This window comes from Procambarus clarkii, chromosome 7 (genome assembly GCF_040958095.1).
Source record: "Procambarus clarkii isolate CNS0578487 chromosome 7, FALCON_Pclarkii_2.0, whole genome shotgun sequence".
Classification (NCBI taxonomy): Eukaryota; Metazoa; Arthropoda; class Malacostraca; order Decapoda; family Cambaridae; genus Procambarus; species Procambarus clarkii.
Window position 1 is genome coordinate 5,624,187 of NC_091156.1, and position 25,869 is coordinate 5,650,055.

Consider the following 25,869-nt stretch of genomic DNA (forward strand, 5'->3'; position numbering starts at 1 on the left):
AGCCCCAGCGTCCACAACGAAATATTCTGTAGAGAATTATCAAAAGTTCATTAAACCTGATGTTCTGTCCGACTAATTTTGTCGAGGATCTGTCAGAACAACAAAAACTTATTCATTTATAAGTTTTTTGTTCAGATTTATTTTATGAAATCATCTGACCCAAGACCAAAAAGCTAGATGTTTGTCCACAACTATCTTGCGTGTATGAACCATAGCGCTAAATATATCGGATACTATTATGGTTAGCTCTGGTATTATATCAATGGTTTTAAATATAACATTTTTATCTTTAAAAAGTATCTTTAGTGGTGGGTGCTTTAAAAACTCATGCTTTAAGAAACACAGTAAATAGGTTGTACAGCTGAAGAGTGTAACTCGTATCAGTACTGCTCCCTTCCATAAAGTTAACTTAATAAAAACAATTACACATAAAAAATAGAGGAGACAATGTTTCACACAAAAAATTCAGGGTAATCCACGAAATATAAAGCTTTGGATGGTTTCGGTTGAGAAGCAGCATAAATAGAGGACATGCATAGATACTTAACCGTCGTATGAATATTAAGAATTTGAGGGAAAGACTTTTTTAATGTATGGGGTAGTAACTGCAACGAATTAAGTGAGAAAATATTAGAGAAACTGCCTCTATATAAAACTGCGTTTTAAACGCAGTTATGACAAGAAGCATGTTGGACGGGAATAATTGAATTAGACGATCACCAATTGGAAAAGCCAGGTCCAAGAGCTGAAGCTCGGTTCTGCGCACAATTTGGTAAGAACTGCTAGGCAAGAATACAAGCATACCCTCGCTCGCTCAAAGACACTGAGTAACACGGAACAAAAGCATTAATAAATACCAATTCACATGGAACCAAAAGAGCGTGCAGACAAGGCGGAGAGAGAGCCATCCAATCAATTTGATAGGCAGGATTAATTCTGAGGCGTTTTAATGAGTTCATTTTTGTAGGAGGACCCATTAAGTTCCCTCCTCCCCTTCCCCCCCCCCCACTCCACTTACCCACTCTCCTCCCCCGTCTCCTACCCTACGAGCTCCTTAGGTCGCGAGGGGTCGCTGCCAGTTCATTTAATTGAACTAATTACCTGGTACCCTCGATTTACCGAACGGACTTTGCTCAAGCGGCTCCTTTCCGAATAAAACTGAATGGCCGGAGAGATGCAGTAAGAGACGGTCAAGCGGCTGTCAGCGCTTAGAGGAAATTCGGGATATCGGTTTAGAGTCAGACGGAAAGCTTCTTCCTTTAATTAGGTCGTAGAGTGCAGCCCAATGTTTCACTCCAGACCCTCAGTCCTATTACGCAGCCCGGGAGGGGGCGAGGGAGGGGGCAGCTGCTCTGGGATGACAAAGACATAAAGAGGGAGGGAGGGAGGGCTTGGTGAAGGAGAGAGAGAGAGAGAGAGAGAGAGAGAGAGAGAGAGAGAGAGAGAGAGAGAGAGAGAGAGAGAGAGAGAGAGAGAGAGAGAGAGAGAGAGAGAGAGAGAGAGAGAGAGAGAGAGAGTCAGAGAGAAATCGAAAGAGTGAAAAATGTAGCCGCGTAAAGGGAAAGAGAGAAGTATTAAGGTACTGTAATATTCCAGTCAATCACACAACACAACACATAAATACACACACATACACACACACACACACACACACACACACACACACACACACACACACACACACACACACACACACACACACACACACACACACACACACACACACACAGGTACTTGTAGCAGAGCGGACAGCACTCTTGGTTCCAAGCGCCCTGGGTTGATTCCCAATCGAAGCAGAAACAAATGGACATAGTTGCTTTCACCTGATTTCTCTGTTCACTTTTTTGCGATCTTATCTTTCATGGTTCGTTGCAATTGGTACGTATTATTTAGGACTAGTTAAGGGTTACTTGCATCACGGAAAACCTATTTTACGAAGAACGACTAGAGCTACTTGGATCTTTCAGATCAGGCAAGAGGACTTGCCTGAACTATCTTTGAGTTCAGGCCTTATTGGTCATGAACGTAAGGTCTACTTTATATACTAATGCATATTTTAAAATATAACCTAATTAAATGTAGTAAAGAGCAACTTTATTAAATGTACTAATTTTCATATCTATCTAATATTTTCTCCTAGTATTTGAAGATATACCGTAATAATATTAAGTAAAAAGTAAAAATGTGGTTTAGCTTAATTTTCATCAGTTCGAAAAAAGACGTGATATAGCAGACTTATGGGAAAATTCGTACTCTGTTCCACCAAACTATTGACAAAAAATTCAAGAACACAAAACTTAAGTCCCAGGAACACACAAACAAAAAATCCAAGAAAGGCTAAAAATTTTATTTACTAGCGACAATACTAATAATTAATGTCAGTATAATAATATATTTTATTGAATTAAAGTAAAAATTAAATCATTGAAGACAGAGGCGAACGGAAAGACAGATGCGAAAAATACACAATTTGGAATATATTTCGAGCTAATGTCAATGGTAAGATTAATGAAGGAGTTGTATAGGTGATAATAAATGCATTAATGGTACAATACCTTGAACCATCTTAAGCATCACCCACAACAGCTTCCTTAACCGAGAAAGTCACCACTTTCACCACAACGGCAGTTGGTGGCGTTACCATCACTTGCAGCCACGACCACCAGCCCTATATCACTCCCACCAGCACCATTGATGAGCCACTACAAGCACCATCTCCCATACTGTTCCCACCACTATCACTGGCGACTCATCGCAACCACAATCCCACCCCATACCACCTCCTGCACTATTGATAACTCACTACAACCACCCCTCCTACTAGCACTATTGATAAATCATCACAACCACCACCCCTACCAGCATTATTGATGACTAACTACAACCACTAGGAACATAAACAATAACGGATACAACTATCACCTCCAGCCATCACCACCACCACCACCAGTGCCACAACACCATCCAGTCATCACCAGCAACAAATGTCATCAACATTAATAAATGAACCATTATCCCATTTACAACTCCCAACCAACCAACCACCACAACAACAACGCTAACCAACCAACCACCACAACAAAACAGCCAACCACACCAAACACAATAACAGTCACCTAACCACCACACCTCAAGCAACAACCAACCAACCACCCAACCCACCACAAACAACACCAACCACCCAACACACCTCAAACGACCCTAAACGACCAATCACCACACTACAAGCAACACCAACCAACCAATCATCACACCACAAACAACACCAACCACCCAACACACCTCAAACGACAGTTCCGACCAATCACCACACTACAAGCAACACCAACCAACCAATCACCACACCACAAACAACACCAACCACCCAATACACCTCAAACGACACCAACCAACCAATCACCACACTACAAGCAACACCAACCAACCAATCACCACACCACAAACAACACCAACCAACCAGCCAAGAGAACAAGAGCAACCGGAGGGCATTGCATGTGTTGAGCCCATTCTTTATTTCGTCCAATTTCCGGAGTTTGTCATTAGAGGGATGACAGCAATTGTACAAGACATGGAGGCAGCCGCTTGAGGGCCTTGTCAGATCCGTCAGCCACCCGTGATCACACACTCTTGATTCAGGGAAGGAAGAGTGTGTGTGTGTAGGAGTGAGGGAAGGAAAGAGATGAGGGAAGTGAGATGGAAGAGATAGAGACGGGGAAGGGAGGAATAGTGATGGAGAGGCGAGAAGAAGTCAAGGATTGAGGTAGGAGAAATGGTCACATAAGATTCTCCCATGCAAGAGAGGACGAGTTGAATTTCCAGAGGAACAGTCGTCTCTCGTGAAGGGGAGAGATAAGAGAACAGGGCATCCTGAAAACACGAGGATAGGCAGCATGTAAGAGAAAGTGAAGCGAGGGTAGAAATGAGGGATGCGGAAGGAAGGGATTAAAAAGTAAACGAGAAGAAAGCAGGAATTCGCCAGTGTTACGAAGCAAGAAATAAAGAGAAAATGAGAGAAGAGTGAAAAACATTGAAGAGACCAAATGCTTCGTGCTTGCTGTGGACGGCTGTTGCGTCTATAATTATGATATTGTCGTTTCTTTTATGTCCCAGTTTTTTATTCTTTTTATTATTATTACTAAAGGGTCCGAACACAAAATACATATTTGACTCAACATATTACGTATATCTATTTCTATGCCTTATTTATCAGTTCTTGAGCAATCCTTGTTATGTTTTGCTGGCGGTCTTCTTTCATGCAAGTTATTTACCGTATTTTGATTTGTTTATTTATGATTCTTGTTACTGGTATTTTATATTATTTTCTCTACGTTTGAGTTTGTAAAATGCTTTCAAAATTGTGTGATCTTATATTAAAGTTTCATATTTTTTAAAAACAGGATTTTCGGAGTGTCTTTATTAAAAATATTTTATTATTAATTTTTTATTTTTATGTATTTATTATTGCATGTCTGTAAAGCGTTTAATTGTGTAATTGAAAGTTTAATTGTGCGTATGAATGTTTAATTGTCTATATATATGAGTGTTTCATTGCGTATGTTAAATCAGTATGGAATACTTTTGCGTACGATGTATTTGATAATTCTGCAGGTATGTCTTCAAAATTGGAGTAGATGAGGTAGCATGATTTTTTTTTTTTTTTTTTTTTTTTTTTGGGGGGGGAAGGGTCTTCTCTGCAGTATATGAAGGATAACTATCAGTGTGTGCGTGTGTATTTACTACTTGTATATGCTGTTGTGCGTGCAGATTCGAGCTCTTGGGCCCCGCCTTTCTACCCGATCTATATTTTCCTCCATTATATCTACTGCATATATTTCTCTCTAACACACATCCCCAGGGAAGCACCCCGAAGCAGCTCTCCATCTCCCAGGTACCTATTTACATCTAGGTGAACAGGTGCATCAGGGTGTGTGTGAGTGCTGTCCAGAACACGAAGCTAGGTGGAAAATAAAACTTCTAGTGACTCCAGTGCTGGTACATATATATATACATACAAATATATATATATATATATATATATATATATATATATATATATATATATATATATATATATATATATATATATATATATATATATATATATATATATATATATATATATAACTGCAAGGGGCAACGTTGTTGTCTTCTCAACAATGCATGACCTTGGAGGATAAAAATATCACTGAAGTCCAAATAAAGGACCACACACACACACACACACACACACACACACACACACACACACACACACACACACACACACACACACACACACACCGGTTGCCTAATAATTGATGATCAAAATTGTCGGGTGGTAGTACATTTCTTAAGATTGCAGTGGAGTGAAAAAAATGATCGAGCATATAGCAGTCTGTGCTGGGATTATCGATAAACACACTGAATCTGTTGCAAAATATGGTATAAGTATTTCATGACCCTTCTTTTAGACGAGGAGACTGGCAGGTTGCTGAGAGCAGGATAACTCGAAGTAGTGCATGAGAAGTGAAAGTAATTCACGTTTGCGGTGAGAGGCAAATGCCTCAGTCTTCTGAACTGCATAAATAATTTCGTGCCAGCTAACCCCACATGTAAGAAAAGTAGTCTAAACAAGGGTGAGTCAGACTTTTCCAAACTGAAGTAACTGCAAGTGCATTAAAATTATGATAAAAATCTGAGGAAATTTCCAGTTTGAAAGGTCCAAAAACCATGAAGCGTTAAATGATTCCCGCATCAGTATTACTCAGCTTGTAAGATGGGGAAAAAATATATGTATATATATATATATATATGTAATGAGTGCAGGAGTGTACCAAACCTGTTCTGGTCGCCACGGGCAACAAACTCCACAAAAACTGGTTTCCTGGCAGTGGCCTTCCTCCCGCCGGACCTCACACCTCAGCTGTCATGTTCCGCTCTGTTCATACATATATACTCTTGACTCACGACACTCCCAGACTGGCTACGAACGGCTTCAGTAAAGAACACGTTGATTTTCTGTCGTACTAGCAGATTTAGTGACACAAATGGATTCACTGACGCCCAAACAGCTTCAGTAACGCACAGATGGATGCACTCACGAATCAGCAGATTTAGTAATCCAGAAATTTATTCGAGGACGCAGAAACAGCTTCCGTGATGCACTAATTTATTCACGGACCTATAAACATTGACGTATAAACAGCTTTAGTGAAGCATGATCAGCTTCAGTAACGCATAAAAAACTTCACCGTCGCACGAATAATTCAAAATCAAATTGAAATATTGTTGTATTGTAATACAACTTGTAATAAATTGTAATAAAAATAATATTGATCAAAAACAATAATTCAAAATCTATTGTTTCGGAATGAAGAACTATCAAGTTACATCATTCTATTTCTAACAAATTAAGTTACATTTCCTTCGAAATTTCCCAAATTGCTATAAAAAAAGCTAATATCACGAATTATATCCTTAACGAAATACTTCGAAAATATCTTTGCGTTAACGAGAAAACTAACCTTGTGTTATGAAAATCACGGTCCAGGTGAATCGGTCCGAGGAAGAGAGCGACAGTATTTGTAGGCTCCTAGGCTTCTCTGCCCCTCTTTCGTGTGTCTCCAAACGAAGCTTCAAATCAACTGAAGATTTAAAGAAGACCAGTTTTGAGATTGGACACAGCGTCTGTGCCGGTGTTCCCCGTCAACCTGTCATAAAGTCCCATGGTCGGGGAGGTGGTTGAGAGGAGAAGAGGAGGAAGAGGTCTATCAGCAAAAAAATATGAGGACGAGATTGAGCGAGAAAGTGTAAAAAGATGCACAAAAAAATTGGGGCAGACGCCTGTCGTAAACTTGGGTGGGAGTGGGAGTGTGTGTGGAAGGGAGGGGGGGGGGGGAAGGGGGGTTTGAGGGTGTCCACTGCGGTCTAAGATTGACTCACCTGTTTTTTGCTGCATTTTTTTAATTTATTTAGCCGTGTTTTGTGGATGTATGTATGTGTGTATGGGGTCATAACTTTCCCTTACCACATGAGGTATATGGGAAAGGCACGGAGGTTGCGGGGGGGGGGGGGGGGGGGATGGAGGTGGGTAACTCTCATTTTCTTTCTCTCCGTGTTCGAAAGATTACACTTTTTCTCATCATTTTTTGTTTCAGCTTTCTTATATATATTATGTTTGTTAATAACGAACAACATATCCGAATAATTGTACTCTTTATCATGTACTGTGCTGTCAGTGTCGCGAGCAACCAGAAGTACATACGGTGTGGGCGGAACGTGTTATTCCGTTGAGATTACATGTCAGTCAGTCATTAAATTAGAAGCCAATAATGATGACAGCACATGTCGACCCGTTATGAAGAATTTATATATAATCAAATTGATTTTCTACTAACCATCATAGTTATCGAAGTGATAGGCCTAGTGTCTTCTTATTTCTACACTAAAGACTCACAAAACTCATCACTAAAACATAACTAATCTGGTAAAAGATTGTTCTCTATATTTCCCTCTCCGTACAAAAGGCAGTGGTTTAGCCTAACCAGAAGGGTCAGAGCCCAGACTACCCACCTAACCTAACCCAACCAAACCTAACCTCACCTTACTTATTAGAGCCAATAATCATTAGCCCACGAAGCGCCAGTTTTGCAGTGTTTTTAATTTACCTAAAATAAAAATCGCTATCTTTTTACGTCGGAACCAATTGCGTTAAATATATAGTGCGTCCAGTAAAAGGAGAGGTTGGTAATAAAAGAGTAGGTATTTATCAACTAAAAATATCGTAATTAGCTTACATCAGAAGAATTTAAAATAGGAAAGCTTACACCTGTACCACGTAATGATAATCAGAAAAACAGATTTGCAGAATATAATCATTCGATAGTAGCGAGAGACACAAAAGATTAAACCCCCCTAAAAAAGAAGGACTCACTCGGAGTCACGAAATATATTACTTTATATCTGCAGTTTCTGAAGGCTATAAAGGCGACTCGTCCTAATGGGGTGTAAGTAAGCAAAAACGACCTCTAATGGACTGCTATAAGTAAAAGAGCAATTTTCCAGCCGACCATGACATGTTAAACCTTAGAAGAGAAGGCTGGAAGGAGACGAAATTTATTTGTCTTTTTCTCTCTCTTCTTATTTGGGTTTTATCTCTGGATTTATTGGAGGCGTTATCTCTTTCTTTTGGAGATGTTACAGGGAAAGGAGAGGGGGCGGTAGATTGGGGGAGAATGAGGAGGGGGGATTTTGCCTAGATGACGCTTCCAATGTTTATAGATTTAGGGATGGTGGAAAGAGGGAACAGTTAGATGGTAAGTGGACGATTACTTGACGAATTTTGATACAGCGAACATGCTCGCGCCAAGAAACTATAATGCAGTTTGTCTCACCTGATGCAGCCGTTCTCTTAGCAGTATATAGGTACCTGGGAGTGACACTGTGAGGGCTTGTTTGCTGCTTACAACATTAGTTTCTTTGATCAGTCTGTTGCCACAGAGGTCTGGTCATATGTCTGACTACTAGACCTCACGAGGCTCGGGCACCAGTTGATTGACAGTTGAGAGGCGAGACCAAAGAGTTGAAGCTCAACCTCCCGCAAAAACAATTAGATAAGTGCACACACACAAACAGACACATTTAAATATTTATGCATTTTGTTATGTGAAAAGGAATATCTTCAATTTTGGAAATTGATTATACAATTCAGGAAAATATTTGCATAAAATTTTAGCAAACAGTTAAAATCATGATTTTTAATGTATATTTTTGTTGCTTCGTTGCTGGTGAGGAAATTTTGGTTATTTAAATATTTATATAAATAACCCGGGACTGTATTAGGGAGAAATGGGAGAGACGCCGGTAATACCATTCCACGTTTTGGGATAGATCTATTGTTTTCCCTTTTTGTTCCAAGTGAGAGATGCATAACTCTCTCCATCTTCCTTACCCTCTTCCTCTCTCACCCTCCCACCTCCCTATTCCAGCTATCCGTCTACCTCCCGCTCTTCTTCTCCACACCCCTTGATTCCTTCTTATTCATCTCAATATTCATCCTTCTAATTTCTTCTTATTCTTCTTCTCTACCTCTTCATCCTTCTCCTTTTCCTGCTTTTCTTCCATGTTCTCATTATACTCCACCTCCTCTTGATCCTGATTCTTCTAATCTTCCTACTCCTCCTTCGAGTCCTCCTTCTGCTGCCACTGCTGCTGCTCCTCATCCTCCTTTTCCTCCTCCTCCTCCTCCTCCTCCTCCTCCTCCTTCCATTGGCAATATACAACAGAATACGAATCGACAGACTAAATATACGAGGCCACAAATCTGATGCAGCAAGAACATCGATTCCCTCCGAGAGATGGATTTCTTTACACGTTGATTTAGGGGCAGGATCGATGAATGTAGTGACGACCCTCTCCTCCTTCTGCCTACTTCTCCTCCTCCTCATACATCTTCTCCTTTCCGTGTCCTTTCTCCTTCCCTTACTCTTCCTTTTGGGCCCAAGCTACTTCAATATATATATATAAATATCAAAGTTTCAAGACTAGTGGGTTTTATTAAATATTGAATGATTACATTATAACGCCGGTACCATATGATTGAAAACAAATGGATCCAGGTTCCAGAAATTGACGAAATGCAATGATTCTGAAGTAGAACAGCCGTGCAAGGTTTCAAGGTAAAACGATCCTATAATGTAATGAGTTTCAAGTTACGCTGGTAGCATGACAATGGTGTTCAGGTGGAGTAATGCCATATTGCCCTGGATGTCAAGCATACTTTTCCACTATTACGATACGGTGTCGAAGTGCTTATATATAAATATATATATGTAAATTGTAGCACGGTGTCAACATGATCCTCAGGTGCTGAGATGGGATATGCTGCATGGTGTGTCATATTGTAATAGTGTGTCAAGTTGCCGTCGTTCTATAATGCAATATATTTGCACAGTGTGATGGTGTTATAGCACCATATTGTGACAGTGTCATTAAATTGGGGCGTCACGCTGTCAGAGTGTGACAGTGTAACTGAAGAAGAAACTGGTATGTTATGGGATATATCATTTGCCATTCATCCTAGATGCATTGACGCATTGTCAAGCATTTTGGTACATGTATGCTCCACCATAATTAAATTATAGCTTTCGCTAACATTATACCATGCTTGATAAATGTAATAGCTTCAGGAGACTGAGAAAAGAGACTGAAAAGAGAATGGACTGAAAGACAGAGTCAAAGTAAGTAAACGGACAGACAACGAAGGTATAACTCTGTCTCTATTTATCTCTCACAGTCTACTGAAGCTACTATCTCTTTCAGGGTATTCATTACCCTGTGCTTGGGCTGCCTCCAGCAACAGGTAGATGCTCCTCTCAGCAGTCAGTTGTGTGCGCCAGAGATGAGGTCCCTGACGCCACTTCACGTTATTACGATACTGTAATGAACTGGGGGACCAAGTCCTCCAGCGATCTCTTCATCCCCGTCCACCTCCACATATTGCCTGTAGCCGTCACTCTGGTGTCATCTTCCGCTGTGTTCAGTGTGTGTTCGGGGGGATGTGTATGTGGGGGGGGGGATGTGTGTGTGGGGAGGGATATGTGTGTGTGTGTGTATGTGTGTGTGTGTGTGTGTGTCACAGAGAGAAATATATATAGCAGATACGATAGAGAAAAAAAGGCCGGGAATTAGTAGTGTGACACGCAATGGTCAGAAAGGTGGGGTCAAAGAGCTAAGAGCTCGATCCTGTAGGCGCAAATGGTAAACACCACGCACGCGCGCGCGCGCGTGTCGTGCAATCTTGTCTCGATTATTTTATCGATTACTTTTTTTCAAGTGAAAGGCAATATTATTGATGGTTATGGTATGTGGTTTATCAGCCCGCCATACACACATTCACACACACAAAACACTTGTCCCTCAGTAATAACTGAAGAGGTTCATTAAAGCCTAATTCGTAATTGTCATACGCGAGGATTGGGCTGTTAGAGATTGTTTACATTTGATATTTAGTGGTTTACGCCCGAAATGTAAGTGGGTCTCGCACTGCGTTGATATACACAGCTACATACAAACCCAGGATGAGGGACACAAGGATATATATATATATATTTTTTGAGAGGTATACTCCTCGTATCGGTCGGTACATATACATTGAGGTTGATGCGCCTTAAGCCCCCCAACCCCATCCTCCAGGATGGGGTTTAATTTAGATGCGTATATGCATGCACCTGTCAGGGTTTTGATGTACTGAATCTATGCTTCGATGATGACAGCAGCAAGCTGCCGCCAACGAAGACGAACATTGAAAATAGTGATTGAATAGAAGATGACATTGAAGACGACATAGAGACAAGATAAGACGTCACAGCGACACTATAAGACGACACAGAGACAATAGAAGACGACATTGAAGACAGCTTACTCATATGAGGCAGCTGACTTATAGCAGGCAGTTGACTCAGGAGGATGTTGACTCATAAGAGGTAGGTTGAGTTATAGTTATACATTGAGAGAGAAGCTGATATTTGTTTATATATGAGTTCTTTCTATCTGTGCCTGCAGGATCGAGCTGTTAGCTCTTGGATCCCGCCTTTTCAACCATTGGTTGTCTAATGAGCTGACTCCTTACCTAACTTTCTCTAGTCTTAAACATATATTTCCCTTACTTTCACACACCCACCTTCCCAAGATGCAGCTCACAGCAGCTAACTCCTAGGTACCCATTTACTACTTGGTGAACAGGGCATCAGTTGTGTGTGTATGTATGTGTGTGTGTGGGTGTTGATGCATGGTCCGAGAGGCATATTCGCCTTCCCGTCTCACAGTCCGTTGATGTCCCCCTCCAACCTATCTGTCCCTGAGAGTAGCGTGGATAGATCGCTGGCATAGGGATGAAGGGCAGCGTAGATGGGATACTCTTCTATGCGTAATAAAGGCCTTTTTGAAATATAGAAAACGATGGTGTTCTGGCGTAGTGGACGCGAATAGAAACTGGGAAAAGCGATTTGTGTGGTAGACTTGGGCGGGCCTTCTTGTGGTGAATTCACCTAGTTGTATTCACCTAGTTGTGTTTGCGGGGATTGAGCTCTGGCTCTTTGGTCCCGCCTCTCAACGTTCAATTAATTGGTGTACAGCTTCCCGAGCCTACTGGGCTCTATCATACCTACATTTGAAACCGTGCATAGAGTCTGCCTCCACCACATCATTGCCTGATGCATTCCATCTGTTAACTACTCTGACACTGAAAAAAAATCTTTCTAACGTCCCTGTGGCTCATTTGGGTACTCAGTTTCCACCTGTGCGCTGTTAATTTGTGTGTATTCACCTATTTGTGTTAACCTAGTTGTATTTACCTAGTTGTTCTTGCGGGAATTGAGCTCTGCTCTTTCGGCACGCCTCTCAACAGTCAATCAATCAACTGTTACTAACTACTAATTAACTATCCCCCCTCCCGACACACACACACCCAGGAAGCAGCTCGTAACAGCTGTCGAACTCTCAGGTACCTATTTATTGATAGGTAACAGGCACATCAGGGTGAAGGAAACTCTGCCCATTTGTCTCTGTCGGCGCTGGGAGTCGAACCTGGGCCACAGGATAACAAGTCCTGCGTGCAGTCCATTCAGCTACCAGACCCCCAGTGTGTGCGCGTGTGTGTGTGTGTGTACTCACCTAATTGCCTAATTGTGTGTGTGTACTCACCTAATTGTACTCACCTAATTGTGCTTGCGGGGGTTGAGCTCTGGCTCTTTGGTCCCGCCTCTCAACCGTCAATCAACTGGTGTACAGATTCCTGAGCCTATTGGGCTCTATCATATCTACATTTGAAACTGTGAATGGAGTCAGCCTCCACCACATCACTTCCTAATGCATTCCATTTGCTAACTACTCTGACACTGAAAAAGTTCTTTCTAACGTCTCTGTGGCTCATTTGGGTACTCAGCTTCCACCTGTGTCCCCTTGTTCGCGTCCCACCAGTGTTGAAAAGTTCGTCCTTGTTTACCCGGTCGATTCCCCTGAGGATTTTGTAGGTTGTGATCATGTCCCCCCTTACTCTTCTGTCTTCCAGTGTCGTGAGGTGCATTTCCCGCAGCCTTTCCTCATAACTCATGCCTCTTAGTTCTGGGACTAGTCTAGTAGCATACCTTTGGACTGTGTGTGTGTGTGTGTGTGTGTGTGTGTGTGTGTGTGTGTGTGTGTGTGTGTGTGTGTGTGTGTGTGTGTGTGTGTGTGTGTGTGTGTGTGTGTGTGCGTGTATGTGTGTATATGTGTGTGCGCGCATATGCGAGCGCCCTGTGTGCATTTTCCTGACACCCTGTAAGTATATTTATACACTAGTATGCGCGCACACACACACACACACATATATATATATATATATATATATATATATATATATATATATATATATATATATATGTCGTACCTAGTAGCCAGAACTCACTTCTCAGCCTACTATTCAAGGCCCGATTTGCCTAATAAGCCAAGTTTTCCTGAATTAATATATTTACTATAATTTTTTTCTTATGAAATGATAAAGCAACCCTTTTCTCTACGTATGAGGTCAATTTTTTTTTATTGGAGTTAAAATTAACGTAGATATATGACCGAACCTAACCAACCCTACCTAACGTAACCTAACCTATATTTATAGGTAAGGTTAGGTTAGGTAGCCAAAAAAAGCTAGGTTAGGTTAGGTTAGGTAGGTTAGGTAGACGAAAAAACATTAATTCATGAAAACTTGGCTTATTAGGCAAATCGGGCCTTGAATAGTAGGCTGAGAAGTGCGTTCTGGCTATTAGGTACGACATATATATATATATATATATATATATATATATATATATATATATGTGTGTGTGTGTGTGTGTGTGTGTGCCTACTTATCCGATTAGTCATTAAATGGACCGGAATATATGATTATTTAAACATCTGTATAATAAGTTGGGGAAAGGGGATCTCAGATCAAAGGACTGACCACTTGGTAAATGAAATGTCAAACATGGTTGAATGACTGGCTAGAAATTGAATCAGGTCAAATTAGTAAAAGCGTTTCTGATTATTCCTTAATGGTATCGTCTTACTGGTCCTTAATGATATTATATCTGATTCGTTTTGATTTTATTAGGTCTGATTGGTCCTTTGTATCATACAGCATAATTTTCAGTCGATAATTAAATCTGCAGTAAACTTGAGCATTTAACGTAAACAGTTTAAGACGAGAATTCCGACTGACGTACATGTGATGGTTCCACTGATGCCAGTGGAACCACAACCTCTTGAGAGATGTTCCTTGAGAGATTTTTAAAGCTAACCGTATTAGTCTCCCCACTGGTAATCCTTCAGACGCTATTGGCTAAGTGCTTCTGAAGTGGAGAGCGCCAAGCCTTCGGCCCCTGCGTCAGCAGGCAGGTGTGGGCTGAGGGCGGTAAATCAGAGGTTCCTCAGTGCCTAACAAAGACTGTATTCCTCGGGTGTCTGGTGTTTTTGTCCACGGCCACGATTTACAGGGTGGGATGGGCATTAATTTAGAACAGGATACTTCTGAATGCTTGTAATGGATGACTTTCAGCTCCCGAGCCTCCTGCTGATGCAAGTGGCACTGCTGTACTAACTGCTGCTGGTGTTGTTACCCTGCTGTTGGGGTTGTAAAAACTGCTGCTGGGGTTATTGAAGCTACTGCTTGGGTTGTTAAAGCTACTGCTGGGGTTATTGAAGCTACTGCTGGGGTTGTTAAAGCTACTGCTGGGGTTATTGAAGCTACTGCTGGGGTTGTTAAAGCTACTGCTGGGGTTGTTAAAGCTACTGCTGGGATTGTTGAAGCTGCTGCTGGTGTTGTTACAACTGCTGCTGCTGGCGTCGGTGCAACAGCTAGTGGAATTGTTGTAACTGCTTGTGGTGTTTCAAAAACTTGTAGTATTTTAAAATTACTGATGGTGTTGAAGAAATCTGCTGGTGGTGCTGCATATTTTCTATTGAAACTACGTATGTTCCTCCCTTTCATACAACCGCTTCTGATATCGCAATTCCACCTCCTTCAGCAACTGCTGCTGCTGCTGCCTCCACCACGCACTGCTTCCCCCCACAAACCATTATATAACCAGCTGGGGGGAAATATATCCAGCAAACGTCTTGACCAGAACTTTCCCGAGTGGATGCCATCCGAAGACAGATGCCGCTACATCCTGTTTGTGTAGCTCGTCAACAATATCATTTTACAGGTTACATTAACGTCCATAAATAGCTTAACCATTTTAATAAACCTTCATTAATATCCTTGCTGGCAGGACATAGCTAAAAAGTGGGAAGGACTTTGTGTAGCAAACACAAAATTGAGAAGATAATTTTCGAGTGAACTCGTCCGCTTAAATGAACAATTTAATTCACCACCAATTACGTCAGAGGGATCAAACGTCCGTGTTTCTAAGTACGATTGTTTACAGCAGATTTCCGGAGATTCTAGATCCTCAAGGTTAGGGCAACGTTGCATACTTAACGATCTCGTTGATAATTGGCTAGCCACAGTGGTGGTAAAACTATCTTGATGTTGAAGTATTAAAAGAAAATTATCTTCCTGTTCTCTTAAGAATCTTCATGCCCTATTTTTTTTTAAATTTCTTGTATCAATATTTACGAGCGGTTTGCACTTGGGAGGAGAAATTAAGGACACACTCTCGAAGGCTTTGAAGTGTCTTAGGAGCGGCAGAGGACGACTCTGAAGCTGCCTGTATCGGTGAGCCTTGAGTGCTCTGACAGGCTCTTCACTTTGACTTATGTTCTCAAAATTTTCTCAGATCGTAACCAGGCTTCTACAGTAGAACCAAACCAAGGAAACTAAAGGTTTTTATTTCAGACCAGAGAGGATTTATGGCCCATTACTTCACTCCATCCATTTCCCTACACAGATTTGGCCAACGACAGTGGGCGTGGGGGAGGGGGTCTGTTGTGGTGGTGTGGTGGTTGTGGTGGTAGAAGCAGGGGGTAGCACCATAACCTCAGTTGGTTGTGGTGCTTGTAAGGATGTTGGCGACGGTAGTGGTGCTTGTGGTTGTTGAGGTCGTGTTTACCTAGCAATGTTATCTACAATAAAAGTGGTTACGGTTTGGTAATGCCTATCTTTTTATGCCCCGCCTCTTAGACCTGTTGCATTGTATTTTAACTTTCCTGCTATTTCAATTATTGCATTTAGGTATTGGCAGAGGTGGCTTCCTCGACTTCTTTCAGCACATTTCACTTGTTGACTGCCTGTACAAGGAGCAACTGTAGAGGAGGTCATTTTATTTCTTGATCTCATTTGCGATTCCTGCTTCTATTAATGCTCTCTTGTCCTACTTTTATTTTCATTGGCTGCCCTTGTCAACTTTATCTGTTTCCTTCGGTATCTTGTATGTAGTAATCATATCCGCCTTTGTTCATATCCATATCTCCACAGATTGAGAGGTTTAGTTCCCTTAATATATTAACCCTAATATTTCTGGCTCTAATATAGTCATAAACATCAGTATTTAAAGGGGTTTATTTGTTTACTAAACGCGGATCCCAGTCACCTACTTGTGCTTGCGGGGGTTGAGCTCTGGCTCTTTGGTCCCATCTCTCAACTGTTAATCAACTTGTGACAATGGTGATTGTGGTACTTCTGATAATGGTGGCTGTAGTGGTAGTTTTGGTAATTGATACAATGGTGGTCGTGGAGTTGGTTGTGGTAATCATGACAATATTGGTTGTGGTGGTGATTGTGATACTTCTGACAATGGTGATAACTTGGAGAAGAAACTGAGAGCAAGGGATAGGAAGAATTTTAGGAGTAGAACTAAGAAAGGAGACGCATGCAAACCTAGGGATAAATAAAGTTACAGAGAGAGAAAAACTAGAGATAGAAAATAGCTAACATATATAAGAAAACAAACTACCCAATGCACTAGATAACTAGAGATAAACTAACAATGAAATATTTAACACAAGGAACTTCAAGAAAACTAGACATAACAATAAAAATGAACACGAGCTAAAAAAAAACAGAGAACCAGCAAAACACCAAAGCAAACAATCATTTAAATGGGTTAAAAAAAAAATTCTAAGGAACATATAATATTTTTCTGTTGATTGTTGTAGGCTGCTAGCAACATCCTGGGAGCCATAGATCATCACCCAAACACTCACTTTAGACCTTTTATATTCATCCCTACGCCCCCCCATGTTAATCTGCACCCACGTTAATTCACACACACCGTTTATCCGAATACCTCATGACTCACACTGCCTCGTATGTCTTGCCATATTTTCCTTTGCAATATCAACACCAAACTTTCTTTACACAGTCTGTTGTTGGGAATGACGTACTGGGAACTCTGCCTGGGATGGCAGTACAGTTGATTTTGTGTTTGTCTTATCACTATTTTTTTTTCCTTGGCCTTTTTATATGCATAAGGTGCTTCTTCTTCTTCTTCTTCTTCTTCTTCTTCTTCTTCTTCTTCTTCTTTATGATTGTGTTGGTGTTGCTTACACTATTCCACCTGTTCCTCTTATTCTTTATAATCATGTACATTCTTCCTCTTCTTACCTTCTTTTACACGTTTACGTTATTTATTATATTCACCTTCTATATATTCCAGACTGAATGTCGTAAGTTTTTGTATATATCTTGCTGCACTGATTATTATTTTTATTTTAATATAAATTTATTGAAAATGATCATCGTCTCTCTCTCTCTCTCTCTCTCTCTCTCTCTCTCTCTCTCTCTCTCTCTCTCTCTCTCTCTCTCTCTCTCTCTCTCTCTCTCTCTCTCTCTCTCTCTCTCTCTCTCTCTCTCTCTCTCTCTTGCTCTCTCTCTCTCTCTCTCTCTCTCTCTCTCTCTCTCTCTCTCTCTCTCTCTCTCTCTCTCTCTCTCTCTCTCTCTCTCTCTCTCTCTCTCTCTCTCTCTCTCTCAAAATTTTAATCCTACGATAATGTCGTAATTTACCCAAAGTTCCTCAACCCCCCCCCCCCCCCTCCATGGAACTTTTCTAAACTACTCGAGCTCTTCCCGGAAAAATACCTAACTTTGAAAGTATGAATATTTTTCACATACTTTAGGCTATGTATATATACTTGTTCTGTCTATTTTAATATGTGGCACCTCTCTTCATCATAGGCTCCGGTAAAGGTTAAGGATGTTAGGTGTTAATTTTGTGCACAAAATTACATGGAAATCTCTGTTGTTGTTGATGTTGTTTATGTTAATCTTCTTGTTTTTGTATAAGTTGGCTGTTTGCACTTAACTGTATTTTGTTCGTTGGTAAATCTTGTACATAACTGTATTGGTTTTCCAGCCCTTTCACTCTTTTTTTTTTTAGTCAGCAAATAATTAATTTTCTGGGCCGAAATGGAAAGCAAAATTACTTGGAAAAAGTGTATAAAAACAGTGAAAATTTTCTTCAGAAAACTTTAATTAGCAACGAACTGAACAAGTCAAATTTCAGTGCTTAATTCATTCACGTATTAATTCATACATTCATGCCCGTATCCTACGACATTTCGAAGGAATACAGAGTTAATAATAACACATTAATACGTGGTGCCCGCCAAACACACACCGAAACTACGACGTTGGTACAACGTTCGAACAAGTTTTAACACCTCCTAACCAGTTAAAACAACCAATATAACAAGTTGTAACAACGTTCTAATACGTCATAAACACGTTAAGCCAAGATGTAACAACTTTATTACAAGTTGTAACAAGCGGAAGATAGAGACAGTTTCGGTTTGTGTTTGCAGGGTGGTGATATAGGCAAAGAATTGTAATTCCTGAATGTGCCTTTCCTTAGGAACAGCGAACCGATATTTCCCATGACCTGGACTGCTTCTGTGATTCGTATGTGTATATCGACACGTGATGACAACCAAAGAATTATGAAACGTGTGATCAATGAGGGTTTGTAGAGACACGTAGTAGGCTGTAATACAATGGAGAGGATACATAAGGAGGGATTTTAATTCCCGGATATCATAATTAGAAGTTATTAACCGAGAATGTGACACAGTGATAAAAAGAGTATGTGACACAGTGATAAAAGAGTACGTGACACAGTGATAAAATGAGGATGTGATACAGTGATAAAAAGGGGATGTGACACTGATAAAAAGAGGATGTGCCCCAGTGATAAACCAAGGATGTGACACAGTGATAAACCAAGGATGTGACACAGTGATAAACCAAGGATGTGACACAGTGATAAACCAAGGATGTGACACAGTGATAAACCAAGGATGTGACACAGTGATAAACCAAGGATGTGACACAGTGATAAACCAATGATGTGACACAGTGATAAACCAAGGATGTGACACAGTGATAAACCAAGGATGTGACACAGTGATAAACGAAGGATGTGACACAGAGATAAACCAAGGATGTGACACAGTGATAAACCAAGGATGTGACACAGTGATAAACCAAGGATGTGACACAGTGATAAACCAAGGATGTGACACAGTGATAAACCAAGGATGTGACACAGTGATAAACCAAGGATGTGACACAGTGATAAACCAAGGATGTGACACAGTGATAAACCAAGGATGTGACACAGTGATAAACCAAGGATGTGACACAGTGATAAACCAAGGATGTGACACAGTGATAAACCAATGATGTGACACAGTGATAAACCAAGGATGTGACACAGTGATAAACCAAGGATGTGACACAGTGATAAACGAAGGATGTGACACAGTGATAAACCAAGGATGTGACACAGTGATAAACCAAGGATGTGACACAGTGATAAACCAAGGATGTGACACAGTGATAAACCAAGGATGTGACACAGTGATAAACCAAGGATGTGACACAGTGATAAACCAAGGATGTGACACAGTGATAAACCAAGGATGTGACACAGTGATAAACCAAGGATGTGACATATAAGAGTTATAAACCCGCTAATGTGATACATAACAAGTGATAAACCATTAAGGTGATACATAGTGATAAATCACGGGAAGGCTAAATAAAATGTTTAATTTACATATTGAGTGAAAAATATATTATATCAATTTATTATGGATAATCCACAGTGATGTTAAAAGCAATGTGATAATCTAGAGTGATAATACCTGGATACAACGTGATAATCAATAATAATAAGGAATCATAAGAAGAAGAATTCGTGAAAAAAGTGATAGTTCATAACATAAAAAGGGATAATTAGTGAAACAATGTGATAACTCTTGATAATGAAGGATAATATCAATAATAATTGGTGAAACAAAGTGATTTGCTTAGTTACAGTTGATTTTTTTTCGGGGGGGGGGGGGGAATGTCATTTGGTCAAATACAGTGAAACAAAACGTTAGCATATTATTATTGAGTGGGGAAGTCTAACAGTACATACTATTTTGATTAAATAGTTGACTAAATAGGATCTCACTGTAGTGTCTTCATCTGGTGGACGCAGTTTCTCTGTACATATTGTCCACGATACATGAACGGCTTTTGTAAAGTTTGATAGAGAAAGAAATGTGTGGCTTTGGGGCTGAATTGCTCTGCCTGGCTCTTATTAGTGCTGAAGTGTTGAGGGGATTTAATTTACCTTGCTGTTGTTAGAGCTCAATTGTTAGCGGGTTTGTTCTACCTGGCTCTTGTTAGGGGCTGAAGTGTAATTTTCATCCTCGTGGTGATCGTGGTGATGAAGAGACGTGACGGCCGGTGGGGACATAGCTGGAATTGTTTGTTGGTAGTGAAGATCCTTAAACACACACACACACACACACACACACACACACACACACACACACACACACACACACACACACACACACACACACACACACACACACACACCGGGGGAGCCGGTGGCCGAGCGGACAGCTGGCTGTACACGTGATCCTGTGGTCCCAAGTTCGATCTCGGGCGCCGGCGAGAAACGATGGGCAGAGCTTCTTTCACCATATGCCCCTGTTACCTAGGAGTAAATAGGTACCTGAGAGTTAGTCAGCTGTCACGGGCTGTTTCCTGGGGTATGTGTGTGTGTGTGTGGTGTGGAAAAAAAAGTAGTAGTAGAAACAGTTTAGAGGCGGGACCAAAGAGCCAGAGCTCAACCTCCGCAAACTTAACTAGGTGAGTACAACTAGGTGAGTACACACACACACACACACACACACACACACACACACACACACACACACACACACACACACACACACACACACACACACACACACACACACACACACACAATATCACTCTGATGAGCGGTCCAAAAGCCACCATATCCCCTGATTGATCACCTACAATGCGTCATCTCAGAGAACACATATTTTTTCCTCTGTCTATTTTTTTCAATGCCCCCAAAAAGGGAGGAGGTGGTTGATTTGATTAATTTCTCGTTTTCCAACACAATGGATGAGTAATTAAGTCATATAGGTATGATCTATAGCCTTATTCATTAGCTTTCAGACGGTGTGTGGTTGTGTGGGTGGTGGTGGTAGTGGTGGTTGTGGGGGTGTTGTCAGAGGTGGAGTTGACTGGTAGTGATGTTGGTGGTGTTAATGCTGGTATTGACTGTGGTAGTAGAGGAGATAGTTGTGTTGGTGGTGATTGTAGTAGAGAAGTCATTAGCCTCCCCCCCTCCCCCATCCTCCCACCCCAAACTACTATCTTTCCCCCCCCCCCCCCCCACCTCTCTCCTCTTCCCTCTCACCATCTACACTCTTTCCCTTCCATCCTCCGTCTCTTCATGTAAGCAGAGTAAGCACTCTGTATTTGAGTTTTGTTTTTGCGTGTGTATTAAGGGCTAACTTTACGCCCACGACTCCACCCTCGAGTCATTAATAAAGTTTCTCATGAGCACTTTTTAGGGAAATATGCTTTGTTGTTCAGTGCTTTAGCTTCCTTTTCCCCTCACCTCTCCTTCCATTCATCCTCTATCAGCCACTCTGACTACCCCCCTCCTTGCCCCTCTACCCTTAATTGCCCCTCTACTCTTCCTGGCCTTTCTACCCATCCATGCCCCTCTGCCACTCATTACCCCTTTATTCCTCCTTTCCCCTCTATCAACCAGTCAATTCGCTTTACCCTCTACCTGCCCCTCCTTGCCCCTCTTTGCCCCTCTTCCTTCCTGTCCTGTCGTCAAACTAACCCACCTACCTGTACAACCTTTTCATCCTCTGATTTTCCCGTCTACACTGGACCTCTGAGGCCTATGCATGGTACCATTCATGATATTGCTGCCTTCTATTGGCCCATTAATGGTCCCTGAAAGAGAGAGAGAGAGAGAGAGAGAGAGAGAGAGAGAGAGAGAGAGAGAGAGAGAGAGAGAGAGAGAGAGAGAGAGAGAGAGAGAGAGAGAGAGAGAGAGAGAGAGTATATAGTGGAGCGGCCCCACGGCACAACTCGCATATTGAACACCTAGAACCAGCCCCGCCAGTGGTGCCAACCTTGACTATTTATCACCGCATTGGCTATTTTGGCGAGACGCATCTGGAGGGTATTTGGGAAGGGTGGCCATGCTGGGCGTTTTATCCAGGCGGGAAAAAGAGAGTGCGCCAAGTGGGAGCCCCGACGACCCGGGTGTGGGAAGAAGGTCTCTTGGAAGGCGCTGGAGTAGGTGGTGTTGGCACATAGGGGGGATTAGGGGTGGGGGGTCTGGTGCTGGCATGGGGAGGGGGTGGCAGCGTCGGAATGGGTGACGGGTGGTGGGGGGAGGGGGGAGCGTGTGTGTTGGTTGCACTGGTGTTGCCCAAACTGCGTGAGGCCCCCCCAAAATGGTTGATATATCGAGCAATATTCAGGCAAGCGTTGTGATGGAAAACCTCACCAAAATTGCGAGATGAATGATGATCAATGTGTTACGTGAGGGGAGGCTCTTATAGGCATTAATAAGGCCAAGTTTTGTATATATATCATTATGGAAATGCCTCCATACCACCCTCCTGATATTTAAGAAGACGAATTGAGGGCTTTTAAAAGATGTATCTGGGTGAAAAAATTTATGGAAAAATTCGTTGAATGTGATGAATATGTATCGGAGATTTGAGAAGATATGCTTGGTATACAGTGTGTGTATTTTGTGTATACTAGAAAACTTGTCATCTATAAGCTCTCTTATATGTGGTCTTGTGTGTGGGACACGCACACAGACGCACGCACGCACACATACACACACACACACACACTTGTAAATATATATATATATATACATATATATATATATATATATATATATATATATATATATATATATATACATATATATATATATATATATATATATATATATATATATATATATATATATATATATATATATATATATATATATATATACACACATTAGCTACTACATTCCAGCGTACTTGCACACATGTATCAAAGCACACACACACACACACACACACACACACACACACACACACACACACACACACACACACACACACACACACACACACACACATACACACACACACACACACAAACACACACAAGTTGCACATGGGCATAAACACACACACAGGTTCACATTACCCTCAGTCCTAAACACAGAACAAACACAAACACTAGCGCGGATCCAAGGCAACATTTGCATACGTAAATATTAGAGTCGCGCGGGGTGTCCGCTTTACAACGTAATCCCTCGAGTCTGGCCATCGGTCTTTTTAGCAGCAAGCCCAAAATTCTTCCTCCCCTCCCCTTCCCTCCCCCCTCCCCTCCCCTCCTCTCCCCTCCTCTCCCCTTCCCCCTTCCCCTCCCCTCCCCTTCCCCCTTCCCTCCCCCTTCCCCCCCCAGGTATAACCTCACACACGCACAGACATCTCACAGTCTGGAGCCCAGACACGCACACTTGCACATACACACACACCCTCAAGTATTTACCTCAGACACACATACACACAGGTACACACTCCAGAACATGTACAAAGACACACACACACACCCTCCCCCCCCCCCCCCCCCCAGTCTTTACTCCAGACACATACACAGTCACAATAAACTTGCTTATCACTCAAAAGAAACAAAGCAAATTGATCTCTAGAGTGAAAACGCTTGTCTAAGAGAGAGGAGAGAAGAATGAGGGAGGAGCGGTGATGGAGGACTCAGGGGGTTAGGGAAAGGTGGGAGGAGAAAGCAAAGAGATGCATGAGTAGAGAAAAAAATGAGAGAAAAAATAATGTTTAACACCACAAGTCATTAAGTCTCTCACAACCACTCCAGAACTATGACTCACTCGCCCTTACGGCGGACTCGCTCAAGGCCTAGCACCATATTGCATACTCCATCGACCCCCCCCCCACCCACAAAATCCTGATTCCTCCCCCCCCCAAACCCCCGACCCCCTCTCAGCCCTTTCAAATAACCAGCGTGTCGGGCATGACTTATGATTTTTAATTTCGAGCTACATCAAAGAGCAATACGTCACCCAACTGTCCGGGAATCCAAGCAGAGCGCTGCGTAAATCACTGTTACTGAAGGCCAGGAAACCGGGGCAATTTGCAGGGTAAACACGACTAAACATTTTTCTGTTTTCATTTTTCCCGATATTGTAAGAAGCATAAATTGTTGCAACGCTGATGTATTGTACTCCAATTGTTTTTTATTTTTATTTGCCTTTTGTTATTTTTTTAGGTACAGATAGCTTTTAAGGGCTTTGCAAATAGTAAATTAGTGAATAAACAAAACAAAATTCTACAAAGCAAATACAGCAAGATTTAAATATTGAAGACTGAAATGTATTGTATGTATTAATAACCATCACCTGAAGAGCAAAGAGGTTGAACCCAACTCAAATACCCTTTCACTACACAAAACACATGATCTAAAAGTCTTGCCTTCGGGTCTTTTATTTTTTGTGTATTAACTGGGAGGGGTCATAGATCACTGATACGAAGGACTGAATGCTCTTTCACGATAGAGTAAACAGAACTCGGATCCATTAAGTGAACTTTTTAATCCCCCTCTTCGCCAAAAGGGGAATCCGTCCCTCACTTTGGAACGTCGCAAACGTGTCTTTCGTCCCTATGTCATTGGCACACACGGGCCAAATTCCAATAAAATTTGCAACATTACTGGTGGTAAGGGTTAGAGAGCAGGTAGGGGGGGAGGGTGGGGGGTTCATTCTCTCTGATGGTAAGGGAGAGAGTAGGTAGGGGGAGGAGGGGAGACCAATCTCCCTCCACTTACACCTATCCACTCTCCTTTCATATTTATTTACACTCGTTATTTATCGCTGATATCCACTAAAACCTTAGTTTCATTCTCGTTCTCTTTTGTGCTCTCGGTGTCTATTAATCACTTCGCTCCCTTGTGGTCATAGCAGGCTGGGGGACACCTTACACCAGGTCACTATACACCAGGTCACTATACACCAGGTCACTATACACCAGGTCACTATACACCAGATCACCCTACACCAAGTCACTATACAACAGGTCACCCAACACCAGGTCACCCTACATCAGGTCAACCGAAACTCAATTTATATATGCCAAACAAATCTTTCGACTTCCTCATCCACCAAACTATAATTCTTAGTTTCATATAAAAACCCTAATTACTTCCTACCCCACTAAACAACTCTTCCTGCCCCAACTAAACTACTCCTTCCTTCAAGCTAAACTACTCTTTCAGACGACGAGTGACAATAACGTTGCTGAAGATATGATGACCAACCAAACTCACCAGAAGATGAGGAGACGACAACGTTTCGGTCCGTAATGGACCCTTATCAAGTCAATCGCCTTGATAAGGGTCCAGGACGGACCGAGAGACTTCTCCTCATCTTCTGGTCCCCTAGTGTGTGGTTTGGTCGTCATGAACTACGCTTCCCTGTTCCTCTCACACTAAACTACCCTTCCTAGCTTTTCCTTGCACTCGTGAACGTTTGTTGAGATTATCTTTGCTATGAGTTG

The 25,869-nt window shown here is 41.7% G+C and overlaps 2 protein-coding genes across 2 annotated transcripts; both read right to left on the bottom strand.

Moving 5' to 3' along the window:
* Window positions 1-9,150: 9,150 nt before the first annotated feature.
* LOC138357525 (zinc finger CCHC domain-containing protein 10-like) lies at window positions 9,151-17,524 on the bottom strand. Its single transcript, XM_069314394.1, has 3 exons — window positions 17,373-17,524; window positions 14,613-14,850; window positions 9,151-9,240 (listed from the first exon to the last, which is right to left on the bottom strand). The coding sequence occupies exons 1-3, from the start codon at window positions 17,522-17,524 to the stop codon at window positions 9,151-9,153; spliced, it is 480 nt and encodes a 159-aa protein (XP_069170495.1).
* A 1,456-nt stretch (window positions 17,525-18,980) lies between these two features.
* Window positions 18,981-19,946, bottom strand: LOC138357534 (dynein heavy chain-like). Its single transcript, XM_069314405.1, has one exon. The coding sequence runs from the start codon at window positions 19,944-19,946 to the stop codon at window positions 18,981-18,983; it is 966 nt and encodes a 321-aa protein (XP_069170506.1).
* Between the last annotated feature and the right edge of the window lie 5,923 nt (window positions 19,947-25,869).